Below are 14,799 nucleotides of genomic sequence, written 5' to 3'. Positions count from 1 at the left end.
ATATATGGTGTACGCGCACGATAATCTTGTAAACATCTGTTTAAGGAGGTGCACTTCTGGCTACTGGGTCATAAATTGTGTTCTCTCATGAAATTTGTTGTAAATAGTCCATTGCAGTTTAAAAGGAACGATGATGAACATAGTTACAATACCAGAAGGAAGAATGACCAACATTAGTGTACAATAATGTTGTCTTTATTTTTGATCACTTACCCAGTGATATAAAATGTCTGACAAACAGTAAAATAAAATTTGAAAACTAACTGAATAAGTATAACCTTGATAGCTCCTTCCATTCATTAGGAGAGTTTCTGCTATTGTAATGTGTAAAAAGTGGTGGATTGGAGTTAATAACTCACATCTGTATATTAAAATAGCATTGTAAATGTTTAGCATGAAGCCATATTTACGACGTGAAAGTAAAATAAGTCGTTCCACATCAGTACGATATAGCTTGCAAAATCATCCCGGGTACATATAACTACCTGACTAACTAACCTTCTGAAGTAAAATCTGTGGAACGTCGACAGTACCCGTACAAACTACTTCATTTGATCGTTTCTTGAACTGTGTACAGAAAATTCTGTGCTTAGGTTTCTGAAGGAAGTTTTGGGGACTTACATGTGCACATTTTCATTGTCTGTTGAAATAATTTATGAGCTATGGGTGGGCATTAAGAATTTTCATTACGTTTTATCTTTAGTTTATGATCCTTGGAACTAGCAGACAGCTTTTCTGCTAGTGTTTTGTTTTCGGCTGCTGGAAATTTTTAACGCTTGTTTATGATGTAATTTTTGTTATTATTGAGTCCATGTTTCATAGTATTTTTTCTCCATGGCTAAATGTAGTGTTTTACATCATGTATACATTTTGACGTTTCGTGTCACTGGTGTTTATGAATCAATAATTAAAGATTATTTTGTGGTTGTGAAATGTAAACTTTGATCTGTTTCGTGTGCTGTCAAGAACATAAACGTGTTCGTATACGTAAGCAATGAAGAGGGATATTTTGAGTAGTAGTATCAAGCATGCCTCATTTAATATCGTGTTTCAAATTTTTTTTCGTTGCATTACATTTTTAATGAACGCATTTGTGATACGGTACATAAATCAAGATGTAATCGGTGTTACTAACGTGCGTTTGTTATTACTTGAATCCACAATTCTTTTTATAAGTAGAGAAGCATTTCGCAGAGCCTGCCTAAGTAAATCACTACAGCATAATTGGCAACAAGTCACCAATCTCATATGGATTACTGTGCCACTAAGCATTTTTCTGAGTATAGTGCTTGGGTACTTGTGGCTTTACGTACTCAAACAACCTAGTCATGAAATCACACAGCATTATTCAGTTGGAGTGTACGCCATCTGCGCAAGTTGCGTTATTGAAATGTTCTGTGAACCACTGTACCTCACGGCCCAGGTTTTCTTATTTTTGAAGCTTAAAATAATTTTGGACACGATACATGTTGTAGTAAGGACAGTTACATTTACTTTACTTGTGATTTATACACGCAATGGAGCTGTAATTGCTTTCTCTGTTGCACAGGTTTTGTCTGTGCTTGTGTATACTACTGGTTATTATGTATATTTTTGGCGTTACTTGAAGAGGCATGCTACTGTTAGAAAGAAAGGCCATGGTCGCCATGGAGATTCTACTCGTGAAAAGGCTGAAGAAGCTGGAAAGGAAAAAGAAAGTTTTCCTATTCGGTCCATGGCTGACTTCTTTCCCAGGAAATGTGAGAATAATGCATTCATCAGTTACCAGATGACTGTTTTGACGTGGAGTTTTTTTAAACAAGGAATAATGAAGCAGATTTTAACAGAGGGTGAGAGATATATCATGACACTTTTCTCAGTTTTGTCATTTTATGAGCAAGGTGTTTATGATATAGTCAACAATCTGGGTTCACTGGCAGCTCGTTTTATTTTTCGCCCAATTGAAGAAGCAGCATATTTTTATTTCTCACAAACTGTAGAAAGAGAAGTGCCTATGAAAGACCAAAAGAAAGAAGATGTAGATGAATCTGCAATGGTTCTGAAACAGTTGTTGAGTGGTTTAATGTCATTAGGACTTGTTGTTGTAATATTTGGCCAATCATATTCAAAGTTGCTTCTGCTGCTGTATGGAGGTGAGAAACTTACAATGTACCCAGGTCCGTTATTAATGCAAACACATTGTGTATCAATACTGTTGCTTGCCATTAATGGTATCACAGAATGTTATGCAATGGCAACAATGACAGCAATACAGATTGACCGATACAATTATTTTATGATTCTTTTGTCATTTGCATTTCTACTCATTTCGTGGGGCTTAACTAAGTTGCTGGGTGGAGTTGGTTTCGTTCTTGCCAATTGCTGTAATATGACAGCACGAATTGTGCATAATAGTACATTTATCCATAGACGTTTCAGTGGAACCTCATACAGTCCACTGAAAGGCCTAATGCCTGGTCTTCATTTTTCTGCAGCCCTGGTGGCTGCAGGTATGTTGGTAAAGTTCTCAGAGGTTTACCTGTTTGACTCTTCAAAATTTATACATTTTATGATTGGTGTTATTAGCTTTCTGTTTATACTTTCAGTTTGGGCATATGAATCACGTGTTTTAGTTGTATCTGCTCTGAACAAACTGAAACATTTAATGAAGAAAAAGAAACGTTAAAGCAGATTAATATTAAAATTGTTGAATACTGTGAAGTGTGTGTACATTTTATAAAAAGGTTCAAATGTAATGTTAAATTGTATCTCTAAGTTATAAAGTGGTGCATTTTTAAGCTTCTGTGTCAAATCTGCATTCTGAGATTGGCATTGATTATTGCAAGGCATGTTTTATATACATTTTAAATATTGAATGTTGCTCTTAAATCTTATTTGGTATAATGATTGCTCTTTATTTTTGATCTACTGACTGTCAGTTGGTGGAAAAAAAAGCTTTCCTGTGCTCATTAGACTTTAAGGCTCTCTCATTTTGTATTTGGTGATGTGACTGCAGTGTTTATTCAGATTTGATGAATAACTTTTTGCACATACAACAGTACCAAATAGGAAGGTAGACTACTGATCACAAATTATGTGCAGTTCATGGCTCTGTCTTACGTGGTGTGCTACTGTAAGTGTTTTCAGTCTGAATGTATCTATTAGCACAAAGAAATTTGTCACTGCGAATGCCACTAATGTAATGTCTTCCTCATTTTACCTCTGCCATTCACATTCATTTCCATAACCATTCACCCATAATACTGAGAGATTAGTGTGAGCTCTTTAATTTGCCATTAAAAAAATAAAATTCTTTTTAGCATACCTAAGATAATCTATTTTTGCTTTTTGAATATAGAAATTTACATCTATACTCTGCAAGTCACTGCAGTGTGTGACACAAGGTACTTTGTTTCCCATTATCATTTTGTCCTCTTCCTTGTCTTCTGTGAATGATGTGAGAGAAGACAGATCTTTGATAGATATCCATATTGGATTCTGCAGTCATGCTCATTTTATGAGATATGTGGAAGAGTAAGAAGTATGTCACTTTACTCTTTTCAGAAAATTGTGCTAGCAACCAGACATACCTTTATCAGTTTGTGAACTAACAGTTTCATCATGATTTGCAGATCTGGGGTAGGTTTACTACAATGCATTGCTGAATACTAATGCGAGCGGAGGTCCTTCTGTGACCAAATATAGGTGACTTGTTGATTCCAAATAGGAAAATGGAGTTGATTTTAAGATTGTGACTATACTTTTATGGTGTACTGTATTTGATACTGTATTTTTGAACCAGATGTCACATTTGGCAAGGTGTATTATGATATACAGTATTAGGGGTAAAAACTGTCATTTTTGTGAATATTGTGTGCTGAAATAAGATTATTACTTGTACTATTAGTGATTCAGTTGTGGCCATGTACCACCAGTATTACATCTTGTATCACTCAAGCTTATGAATGTGAGGAGACAGAATGTACAACTGACTGTATTGTGTTTAATGAGTTACATTCACTTGCTAATTTTCAACTCCTTGAACATTCCATTTTACAAACAACTGATGACATGTAGCTTCACAGCATGTATGTGTAATTCATATGTAAGTGTTCATTGGTTTTCATGTGTAATGTGCATTTTAAGATAATATTAATGCATTTTTGAATGTGGCTGTTACTTAGTGACCATATGCTACAAATTATTAAACAGCCAACCTATTGCACATAAATTGTACCTTGATCTAGGTTTCGACACCTACTAGGGGTGTCTTAATCAGAATGAGATGTTTTTAAATTGTTAAATTACATTGCTAAAAAGCAGTAGTCAGAATCTGGAACAGCTATTCTCAAGTCAAAAGTAAAATAAAACATTCTAGCCTATGTCATATGTGCCCAGCTGGGAGCAACATCAACACTGAGTCTGATGTTCCCAGCTGTGCACATGTGGCAAAGGCTAGAATGTTTTATTTTACTTTTGACTTGAGAATAGCTGTTGCAGATTCTGACTATTGCGTTTTGGTAATGTAATTTTATGATTTAGCAACATTTCATTCTAATGAAGACAATCCTTGTAGGTGCTGAAACCTAAGCCAATGTAGTTATCATTTATGTGCAATTGGTTGGCTGTTTAATCATATGTTGAAATAATATTAATGGTTTACAAAGAATCTTTCAGGCAATTTAAAGTTTAGTGTTTTTGCATGAACATTATTATTTGTGTATGTTGTATGTTGACGTATGAAATAACAAGGAAGTTGTAAACTGGTGAAAAACAAAAACCAATGATTTTGGATTTTTTGAAAGATAAATGAATTACAGTTCTTTGTTGTAAGCACTAGATGTCAAATTCTTTTTACGTTGCTTTCTAAATTATTTTGCCTGATTATTGGTTGTAACATAAGACAATCCAGAATATGGAGACACATTTATTGAAAATATTTTAAATAATCATGTTATATCAATGTTCTATTGTATATTAATTGGACTGAGAATGAAATAGGGTTTTGTGATTTATTTCCCAGTCTTCACATTCTGTACAAAATACATGATTGAAATATTGGCGAATATGTAAATGAAAAAGAGATTAAAAAGCCATTAGACCTAGATAATTGATCCTTTGTGAATAAATTTAAGATTTATTATATCTATATTTATAAGTAAGGTAATGTGGATAAGGTAGACACGCACATTACATTAAAATGACAAAAAATTGTCAAGGAAAGGAACATAGACACCAGTTTCAGCAAACTGGAAGTACTCTTTTACATATTGATAGCTTCCTTGTGTTACATTTATGATGGTCTCTAGCCTGAAAGTAACAGTGTATCATACATAGTATTAAAATGCAGTATAATTAGCTATATTAGTCATCTGTGAAATAAATAGCATGCACATCACTGTAATGGAATACATCAATCCATAATTGTAAACTTGTGTGTCATCTTTGGATTACAAACAGTTACTTGTAGGGCATAACTGAATAAGAGAGACAGTAGCAGAAAGAGAAGGCATCTGAAATGGAGGAATATTGTGAAAAGAATCATGGGCAAAATGGATAAAATAACAGTGCTTGGATTTTACCACCATTGCCAGAATGCATCAATACTGGATATGCATTTGATATTTTGTTACTGCTTGGGGACTGTGGGTTGTTTAATGGGTGTATGATGTAGTTTGTAATATATAACAGTAAAAACTATGATGTCATCAGGTCTAGCTGTACCTTGTAGGTGAAGTTTACAGCCCAGAGAGAGAGAGAGAGAGGGAGAGAGAGGGAGGGAGGGTGGTAGGGAGAGGGGTGGGGGGTTTCAAAGTTCAAGGAGTGCCGAAATTTGGGCAGAAACACAGTAAATTTCAGCAAATTGAGCTTTCGTTCTTTTTATGTTGTTTTCCCTCCTCACCAGCATAATCTAATAACATTACTCTTAAGCAACAACCATTTGCTGCTTCCTCAATAATGACTCATTCCAGTCAACAATGCCAGTAAGCAGAGAATGATTTGCTGCCATGATAATACTAAAACTTCCATCCTGCCTCAAACTAGCATGAATGCACTTGAAGCCAAAAAGCCCTTGATTTGATGTCTCCATAGTTGAATTGTTAGCATCATAGCCTTTGGTGTGGAAGGATCCAAGTTTGATTTCTGGTATCTTCTCAGATTTTTCTAAGTTAATATCATCTGTAATAGGATGCACTCATCCGCGTGAGGCCAAATGAGCAGCAGTGGCACCGTCAAGATTCATCTACTGGAAGGATTACTGACATGTTGATCATACATCTCTGTCGTACTGCTTTGTAGGCTGCAGTCACTAGCTGGAACAGGCACAAGGCCTTGTCTGTGAATAGTATTTAATTATTTTTTTAAAGTTGCTTATATATCAGAGGAGGCAGTGTTCTGGTGCTTACTGTGGTGGTGTTTGTGTGGTGTATGATGATAAGAGAAGGGACAAGATGAATCCTGGTGCCAGCATATAACAAACTTCTCGTCAACAGCAACTTGTACCTTGGCTTCTTGAGACAATGCAGAGAAGTTTGGAATTTAATGCATGACATCGGTGCAAAGTCCGATTATCAGGAACTTTATGCCACCACAGCTCCTCTCCTTGCTGGCCAAACATTGGCAGTGAAAATTTCATTCAGTAGCAGGATTTGAGCCAGCTTATCTCAGAGTTGAACACTGTCACACGGGCATGCCTTGGGTACAGCTACGGGTATGCTGTTTTATGCAAGCTCCATTTGTCATTTATGTATCTATCACAGAGAATTCCTCCATTCAGTTTGTAAGGCTGCTCTCTAAGTAATTTCATGATTCAGATTTCATTTACTTGTCACTATTAGTCTGAGCTATATAAAGAACTCTTTAAGCTCATGCAATTCAGTAGAACTGTTTCACTTTCCTCCCTACGCAGGCATAGATATTCTGTTCTCATTTTGACTGTTTTAAGTGTGCATTCCTTCAGTGCTCACTTCCAACTCTGCTACACTTACTGGTGCCGCACAAAACAATATCGTGTGCAAACAGTGTGCACAGTGAGATTTGGTCTCTTTATTCCCTACGACACGATGTCCACATTGAATGGCCTGCATGAAGACTCCTGATGCAAGTCGATTTGAACTGGTATCTGTTCTGTCAAACTTACAAAGCTTCTTACTCATGTTCTTGCATTTGCATATGTGTGGCACTAGTTTCTTTCTCATACACTGCACCTTTTCTGTTGTGGCACAGTCATTTTTTTCCCTCTAATTCTTTGATGACTATGTGGCCTGTTGAGTCATATACCAAATCTGTTATTACTTTACCTGGTGTAAAGCCAGTCTGTTGCTCTGCTGTTGATGTTTTGTCTCTAAGCCATTTGCCAAGAGCTTGTCCAAAACTTTTATGGCATGTGACAGAAGTTTAATTTCTCTCTGGCTAGCAGACTCACATATGTTACTTTTAAATGAGCACAAGTGTATTGTTTCTCCATTAATCTGAACTCACCTATGTTATTGAGTAGCATGATAAATCTGTTCCTGTCACTTCTTTAAGAAAGAAAGTCTTCATTGCTCAAAAATGTGCCGTAAGAGTAATGTGTGTTCCTCACCCATGATCATCTTGTAGAGATCTGTTTAAGGAGTTGGGCACTCTGATTACTGCTTCACAGTATACTTATTCCTTTGTGAAATTTGTTCTAAATAATCCACTGCAGTTCAGAAGGAACAATGATGTACATAATTACAATACCGAAAGGAAATATGACTCTTGTTACTCCACATGAAGGTTGTCTTGAGCACAAAAAGGTGTGCACAATGCTGCAACTAAAATTTCTGAGAACTTATCCAGTGATATAAAATGTCTGACAGACAGCAAAGTAAAATTTGAAAACTAACTGAAAAAGTTTCTCCGTGACAACTCCTATTCTCTAGAATAATTTCTATTATTGTAATATATAACAGGTGGTGCATAGGAATTTGTAACACCCTTATAAATTTTCAGTGGTGTTGAGCCAGTCATAGAGTATTTTTTGAAGGAACACATCACCATTTGATCATATATTTCATGTGTACAGTCTAGATTTTGGCTTTCAAGCCATTATCAAATACAATGATCTTAGATAGTTAATATATTTTGCTGTCTACTGTACAGGATGACACTTTATTTCATGTCATTATCGAATACAGTGTTCTTAGACCATTAACATCATTTTGCTGTGTAATGTCCAGGATGAGCTGTTGAACTGTGTGTATGTCACAGAGCACAGTAAACAGCAAAATGACATTACTGGTCTAAGAACACTATAGTCAATAATGGAAAGTCCAGGATGGAATATGACAATATTGTGAAACTCGATAATGGCGTGAAATAATGTCATCCTGTACAGAACACAGCAAAATATGTTAAATGATTTGAGACCATTGTACTCAGTAATGCAGATAATCCGGACTGGCTAAAGTACATAGAGTTAAGCCTCTTTACCAGAAGAGTGATAAAGATATACTGTCAAAAAATTGACCAGTTTCACTTTTGCCAGCTTTTTCAAAAATTTGGGAAGGTTGTGTTCAGCTGTCTTCTTCAGCATCTGACTGCAAATAATATACTGTCCAAGTCACAGTTTGGCGTCCTTAAGGGTCCTGATGGAGAGAAGACTATTTATGCATACATTGAGAATGTACTTATTTCATTTAATAACAAATTAGAGGCTACTGGTATTTTTTGTGAGCTGTCAAAAGCCTTTGACTGCCTGAATCACAGAATTATCTTAAGTAAATTAGAACATTATGGCGAGAATGTCGTGAATGCCTGTGTAGTAGGCAATGAGTCTTCATCTGGGGAGAATTAATTACGTGTGATGGTGCTCAAAGTTCCATCTTTGGTCTGTTGCTTTTTCTAGTGTACATTAATGATCTCTTGTGTGTTACATTGTCAGTTGCTAAGTTTGTTTCATTTGCAGATGATACAAACATTGCAATAAACAGCAAGTCAAGTGCAGATTTAGAAATAGCTACCAAACGAATTTTCATTGACTAATTCACTGTCATTAAACATTGAAAAGGCCAACTATGTGCTGTTCAGAACCTGTAAGATTTCCTTCCAGCATGTGTATAACTTATGAAGACATGCAGATTGAAGAGGCTGACAGTGTTAAATTTCTGGGATTACAACACAATATTAAATTCAGTTGGGCAAGCCATATTACAGAACTGATGGAGCACCTAAACAAGTCTGTTTTTGCAGTGCAAATGATGTTAGATAAAGGAGACAAAAAAATATAAAAACACATGCATACTTTCATTCTGTTATGTCATAAGGGATCATATTCTGGGGTAACTCGTCAAGCCAAGCAAAAGTTTTTAGAGTGCAAAAGTGTACAATATGCCTCATTTGTGGCGTAAATTCAAGAACATCATGTTCAAGGAACTGAATATTCGAACTGCTGCTTCTCAGTATATTTATGTCTTAATAAAATTTATTGTAGTTAATGTGTCTCTATTTCCAACCAATAGCTCAATATACATTATCACTTCTAGGAATAAGAACAATCTACATAAAGACCTAATATCACTTACCTTGGTATAAAGGGGTCCAATATTTAGGAACACACATTTTCAATAAATTACCAGCAACCATTAAAAACTTGGTTTCAGATAATGCACAGTTTAAATAGAGCTTGAAATATTTTGTAATAGGCAACTCACTCTGCTCTATAGATGAATATCTTAACAAGGAGTGTTAGACCAGTTTCAGTAAAAATGTCTGTTAGATTTTAGTTTTGACAGCTCTTGGACCCAACAGTCAAGATTAGATATTTTGTGTTTGATAAATTTATTTAAAGTACATAACTAGCAGTACTGTAATGTGTTCACATATTTTGACAATCCCCTAACAAATGATCAGGTAAGTGAGTATTATGTAGAAATGTTTTATGTTTTTTTATGTTATACTTTCTGACTTGTTCCATACCCACAAGAATCATCTCATTTTTGGGTCTATGGAATGGAAACTGAATTGACTAATCTAATAGCGTGAAAGCCAAAATCTAGATTGTACATAGGAAATATACAGTTAATGACTCATTCCACATCATTAAGATTTAGCATGCAAATGATCCATGGAAGCTGACACTAACATACACCAAAAACTCTTCCAAGTTCCTAAAGTGACGGCAACTGGTCTAGTTGTCTTTCCATTTCTGTTTTTCTTCAGGGTTGTAAACACTTTTTTGCTGGCATACAGCTCATGTCATGTTCCGGCAGGGCTCTCTCTTCCTCTCTTAAGAGAAGATGCTGAGGCTTCTGTCATTCAGAAGTCTCTCAGGGTAACTTTTCATCATACCTTAATCTTATTCTCTTGTTTGAGTATGAATCCAACTTCATTCTTTTCTTGTATAATGGGTATGAAATCCTCAGTCATTTAGTCTGTGGCCCTAGCTACTCTAAAAAGGTTTCTTGTACATGCTTGTTTCCAGTTTCTCATAGACATTATTCCATGCAGCTGCCTCTGTGTTTCTAACTGACCTTTTTATGTATTATTTGCCATCTTATGTAGTTGTCGTCATCAGCTGCTCTGATTTCATCCCAGCTCTTCTTGGTACCAGGCTTAATTTGGGATCCACAGACCACTAAACTTGGCCTGTGGTACAGCCCCCACCAGGTGAAATTTTGTCGTAAATAACACAAAAAAATTGCATTTTAGAGCAGTTATCGAATTAGATGCCATTAATAAAGAATTTATGACTATTTATATGATTATATCTCATACGATTTTTTAAAACCCAGTATTAATTAGACACCTATAACTCAGGATTTATGACTGTTTATTCACAACAACATAAGTAATCAATTATCGATGCTGTAATGTAAATGGATAGATAAAATAATCTACTTATCAAGCAGTGGCAGCGGAACATATAGACAAGAGGATTTAACCTTTACAAGCTTTCGGAGCCAGTGGCTTCTTCTTCTTCTTCTTCTTCTTCTTCTTCTTCTTCTGGCAGAAGAGCTGAAGGGGAAGGAAGAGGGGTAAAGGAAAAGAACTGGAAAGGTTTGGGGAAAGGGGTACAGTCTAGGAAAGTCACCCAGAACCCCGAGTCAGGGGAGACTTATTGGACAGGATGAGAAGGAAAGACTGATTGTTGGGGACAGCACCAGACAGGATTTGAAAAGCTGGCTCTGAAAGCTTATTACAGTTAAATCCTAGCACCAGACAAGATTTGAAAAGCTGGCTCTGAAAGCTTATTACAGTTAAATCCTTTCGCGCGCGTGTGTGTGTGTGTGTGTGTGTGTGTGTGTGTGTGTGTCCTGACACACTTGGTGAGTAGATTTTTTTTTACCTATCCATTGATTATTTATTTAATTATATCTCACATGATTTTTTTAAACACAGTATTAAATACAAACAATAACACATGTAATTTACAAACAGCCAACTAAATTTTTAATATAATCGATTTGTTGTTTATTGCCATCAGGAAATTGTCAAGAGTATCCTTTTGAGACATTCTGTAACTGTGACGAACAGTTTGCCAGGCTGTTTCATGCTCACAATTTGGAGATGGAGCCTTACCCCATCTGTGAAGAGAGTCCATGTTTCTGCCATGATTGGTGCATTGTTTGTTAAACATTGTCCATGTTCTATAGTGTAATTAGAGAGATGAAAAAATGCACTCACCAAGCTGCGGCAGAATAAAAAATACACACATGCACACAAACAAAGGTTTAACTTGTGCAGGCTTTTGGAGCCAGTTGCTCCTCCTCCTGGCAGAAGAGTTGAAGGGGAAGGAAGAGGGGTCAAGGAAAAGGACTGGAGAGGTCTAGGAAAAGGGGTACAATTCAAAAAAGTCACCCAGAACTGTAGGTCAGGGGAGATGTACCGGACGGATGAGAAGGAAAGATTGATTGATGGGACTGCACCAGATGAGATTTGAAAATGTAAGAGCATAAAGGTGGAAGACAGGGTAATATGCATGACAGAATTACTGCTAAAACATCATGCACTGGTTAATAAGAGTGAAAAGCTAAGAGGATTGTATGTAACAGAAGGGGGATGGCAAAAAATAGACAGGTCAGAAAATGAAAGATGTAGAACACTAAAATAAAGTGAAGAAACGAATAGTTAGCTTCAAATTAATGATATGAATATAATAGAGGGAAACATTCCACGTGGGAAAAATATATCTAAAAAGAAAGATGATGAAACTTACCAAACAAAAGTGCTGGCAGGTCGATAGACACACAAACAAACACAAACATACACACAAAATTCTAGCTTTCGCAACCAATGGTTGCCTCGTCAGGAAAGAGGGAAGGAGAATTTTGTGTGTATGTTTGTGTTTGTTTGTGTGTCTATCGACCTGCCAGCGCTTTTGTTTGGTAAGTTTCATCATCTTTCTTTTTAGAAACGAATAGTTACTGTGAAGAAGTGCCGAGATGGAAAGAATTAACATAAAGTAAGACCAGGTTGGTGGCAAGAACCAGGGACATGTTGTACCACTATTTCCCACCTGCAGAGTTCTGAGAAACTGGTGTCTCGGGGAAGAATTCTGATGGTGCGTGTGGTGAAACAGGAAGGTCACGACTGTCATGTTGTAGAATATCGTCTGCAACAGGATATTGTGTGCCACCGATATACACCCTCTGCCTATGCCCATTCACCCTAACTGATAACTAGGTGGTAGTCATGCTGATGTAAAACGCCGAACAGTGTTTACGTAACAGATGATGTATGACGTGTTGTTTCATAGGTGGATCTCCCTTTGATAGTATATGTTTTGGCTGTTTCAGGGTTGGTATAGGTGGTGGTAGGAGGGTGTATAGGGCAAGTCTTGCAGTGGGGATGGTCCAGGGATAGGAGCCATAGAGTAGAAAAATGGCTGCAGAAGGTGCATAGGGTCTGACATGGATATTGCATTGATTGGAAGGGCAACAAAAAGCTAATGTAGCTGTGGTGGGCAAAATCTCTGACAGAATGGATCTCATTTCAGGACATGATTTTAGGAAGTCATGGCCTTGTCAAAGTATGATTAATACATTCAAGACCAAGATAATACTGACAAGTGATATGCTCCAAAGTTGTTTTTTGGAGGGATCAGCATCAGCAGTACCAAGACTGGATGTGATTGGCTAAGAAATCTGGTTTTGAGAGGGAGAGGGCATCAATGGTGACCAGCAAGGTGTGTGGTGGGAATGGGATGGACACAACGTATGAAACGTTTGCTATTTGAATGTAGGACGGAAGTCTTTGTACAAAGGGTTGCTGGTGTTGATCAACTAGGGCAAATAAACATTTGGTGGGTGCTTCAAAGCCAGCAACTGTAGGATGTCCAGAATGATTGGGTTTGTGGATCTTAGGAAGGAGGTACAAGTTGGGAGTACATGGTTTGCACGGAGTAAGAAGTTCTATGGACTGAGGAGTATGTCCTTGTAAGGGGCGTGAGGTCAGTTTGAATCAGAGGGATGGGACCTTGATGGCGAATGCTGTTTGTAAAGGTGTCAGACAGCTTGTACGGCCTTACTACCATACTCCTGTCAGCCAAGTACCACAGTGGTAGATCCTTTGTCTGCTGGGCGGATCAGCTTTTAGTGAATGTAGAGTTCTGCAGAGGACAGGTTAGAAAGGGTTGTGAAGCAATGCTGGGTGTCAGGAATTCTTGGAACGCTTGTAAGGAATGATTTTGAAGTCGTGGTGGCAGGTCAAGTTGGAATTGTGGCCAGAACTGTTCAAGGCAAGGTTCAATGTCAGGTTTGCTGTTGGAAACGTTTTGGAATTGGGTGGCAAAATGATATTTCCAGTTGACATTAGCGTGTAAAGGAAAGTACATCCTTCATCAAAGCAGCATCATTAAATGCAGGTTTACAGCTGAAAGTGAGACCCTTGGATAATACAGACAATTCATGAGGGGAGAGTGTCTTAGACAAGAGATTGAGAACACTGTACCATTGTGAGTTGTTATTGGTGGTGGTGGTTGTTGGGATGTTTAAGGGGGACTAAACAGCGAAGGTCATCAGTCCCCCATGTTATTGGTCTTGGAGGCAATGGTGACAGCTGTGAGATATTGAGATTGGCCAAGCTCGGCTTGTGGGAGAGGAGTGGTGGTTGATGGTGTGGCTGTCTGGGGAAAAGCAGAGGGACAGGAAGGGAAACACCACTGTTGAGGTAGGTTAGGAGAAGGTGGGATAGCTTTTTCTAGGTGAAGTCTGACATGTTGCAGTCTGAAGTTGGCTTGGTGGATGATACCATCCAAGGAAACATGAGGGGTAAATAACTGCAAGATTTTGTAGGAGGAGAGAAGTCTGGTGGAGTAGAAATTGACAGATGATGATGATGATGATGATGTGTGGTTTGTGGGGCACTCAACTACGCGGTTATCAGTGCCCGTACAAAGTCCCAATCTTTACACAGTCCAAACTCGCCACATTCTGGAATGATGATTAAATGATGAGGAAAACACAAACACCCAGTTCCCAGTCCCCAACCCAGCAAAGAATCAAACCTGGGATGCCATGATCCAGAGGCAGCAAATGCTAGCCACTAAACCACAAGATTGCAGACAATTGACAGATGAGGCATATAGGTTACAGATTAGACAGGTAAGTGCAAGAGATTGCTGTGCTTGGAACTGTAGAAGAGCCTGGTGTGGAATAGGATTACAAAGAGGAATGGGTTTTCAGTGTTAGGCCTTTGGGAGTAACTCCAAGGGACAAGTAGGTTTCAAGAAGCAGAATATGGGACCTTAATTTTGATAGTGTAAAATCATGTTTTCGAAAGAATGGGTGTAATATGGGATGGGATTCATCATGGCATTTTGGAGTGCTATAAATGGTGGGATTGGCAAAAAGAGCA

General features: G+C 37.5%; 1 protein-coding gene across 1 annotated transcript; it reads left to right on the top strand.

Annotated features, from left to right (window-relative positions):
- Window positions 1–766: 766 nt before the first annotated feature.
- Window positions 767–5,480, top strand: LOC124783110 (protein RFT1 homolog). Its single transcript, XM_047253996.1, has one exon. It carries the CDS (start codon window positions 995–997, stop codon window positions 2,663–2,665), a length of 1,671 nt encoding a protein of 556 aa, XP_047109952.1. The 5' UTR covers window positions 767–994; the 3' UTR covers window positions 2,666–5,480.
- Window positions 5,481–14,799: the final 9,319 nt, after the last annotated feature.

The sequence above is a fragment of the Schistocerca piceifrons genome, chromosome 1 (genome assembly GCF_021461385.2).
Source record: "Schistocerca piceifrons isolate TAMUIC-IGC-003096 chromosome 1, iqSchPice1.1, whole genome shotgun sequence".
Classification (NCBI taxonomy): domain Eukaryota; kingdom Metazoa; phylum Arthropoda; class Insecta; order Orthoptera; family Acrididae; genus Schistocerca; species Schistocerca piceifrons.
This window is presented reverse-complemented; position numbering and strand designations above follow the sequence as displayed.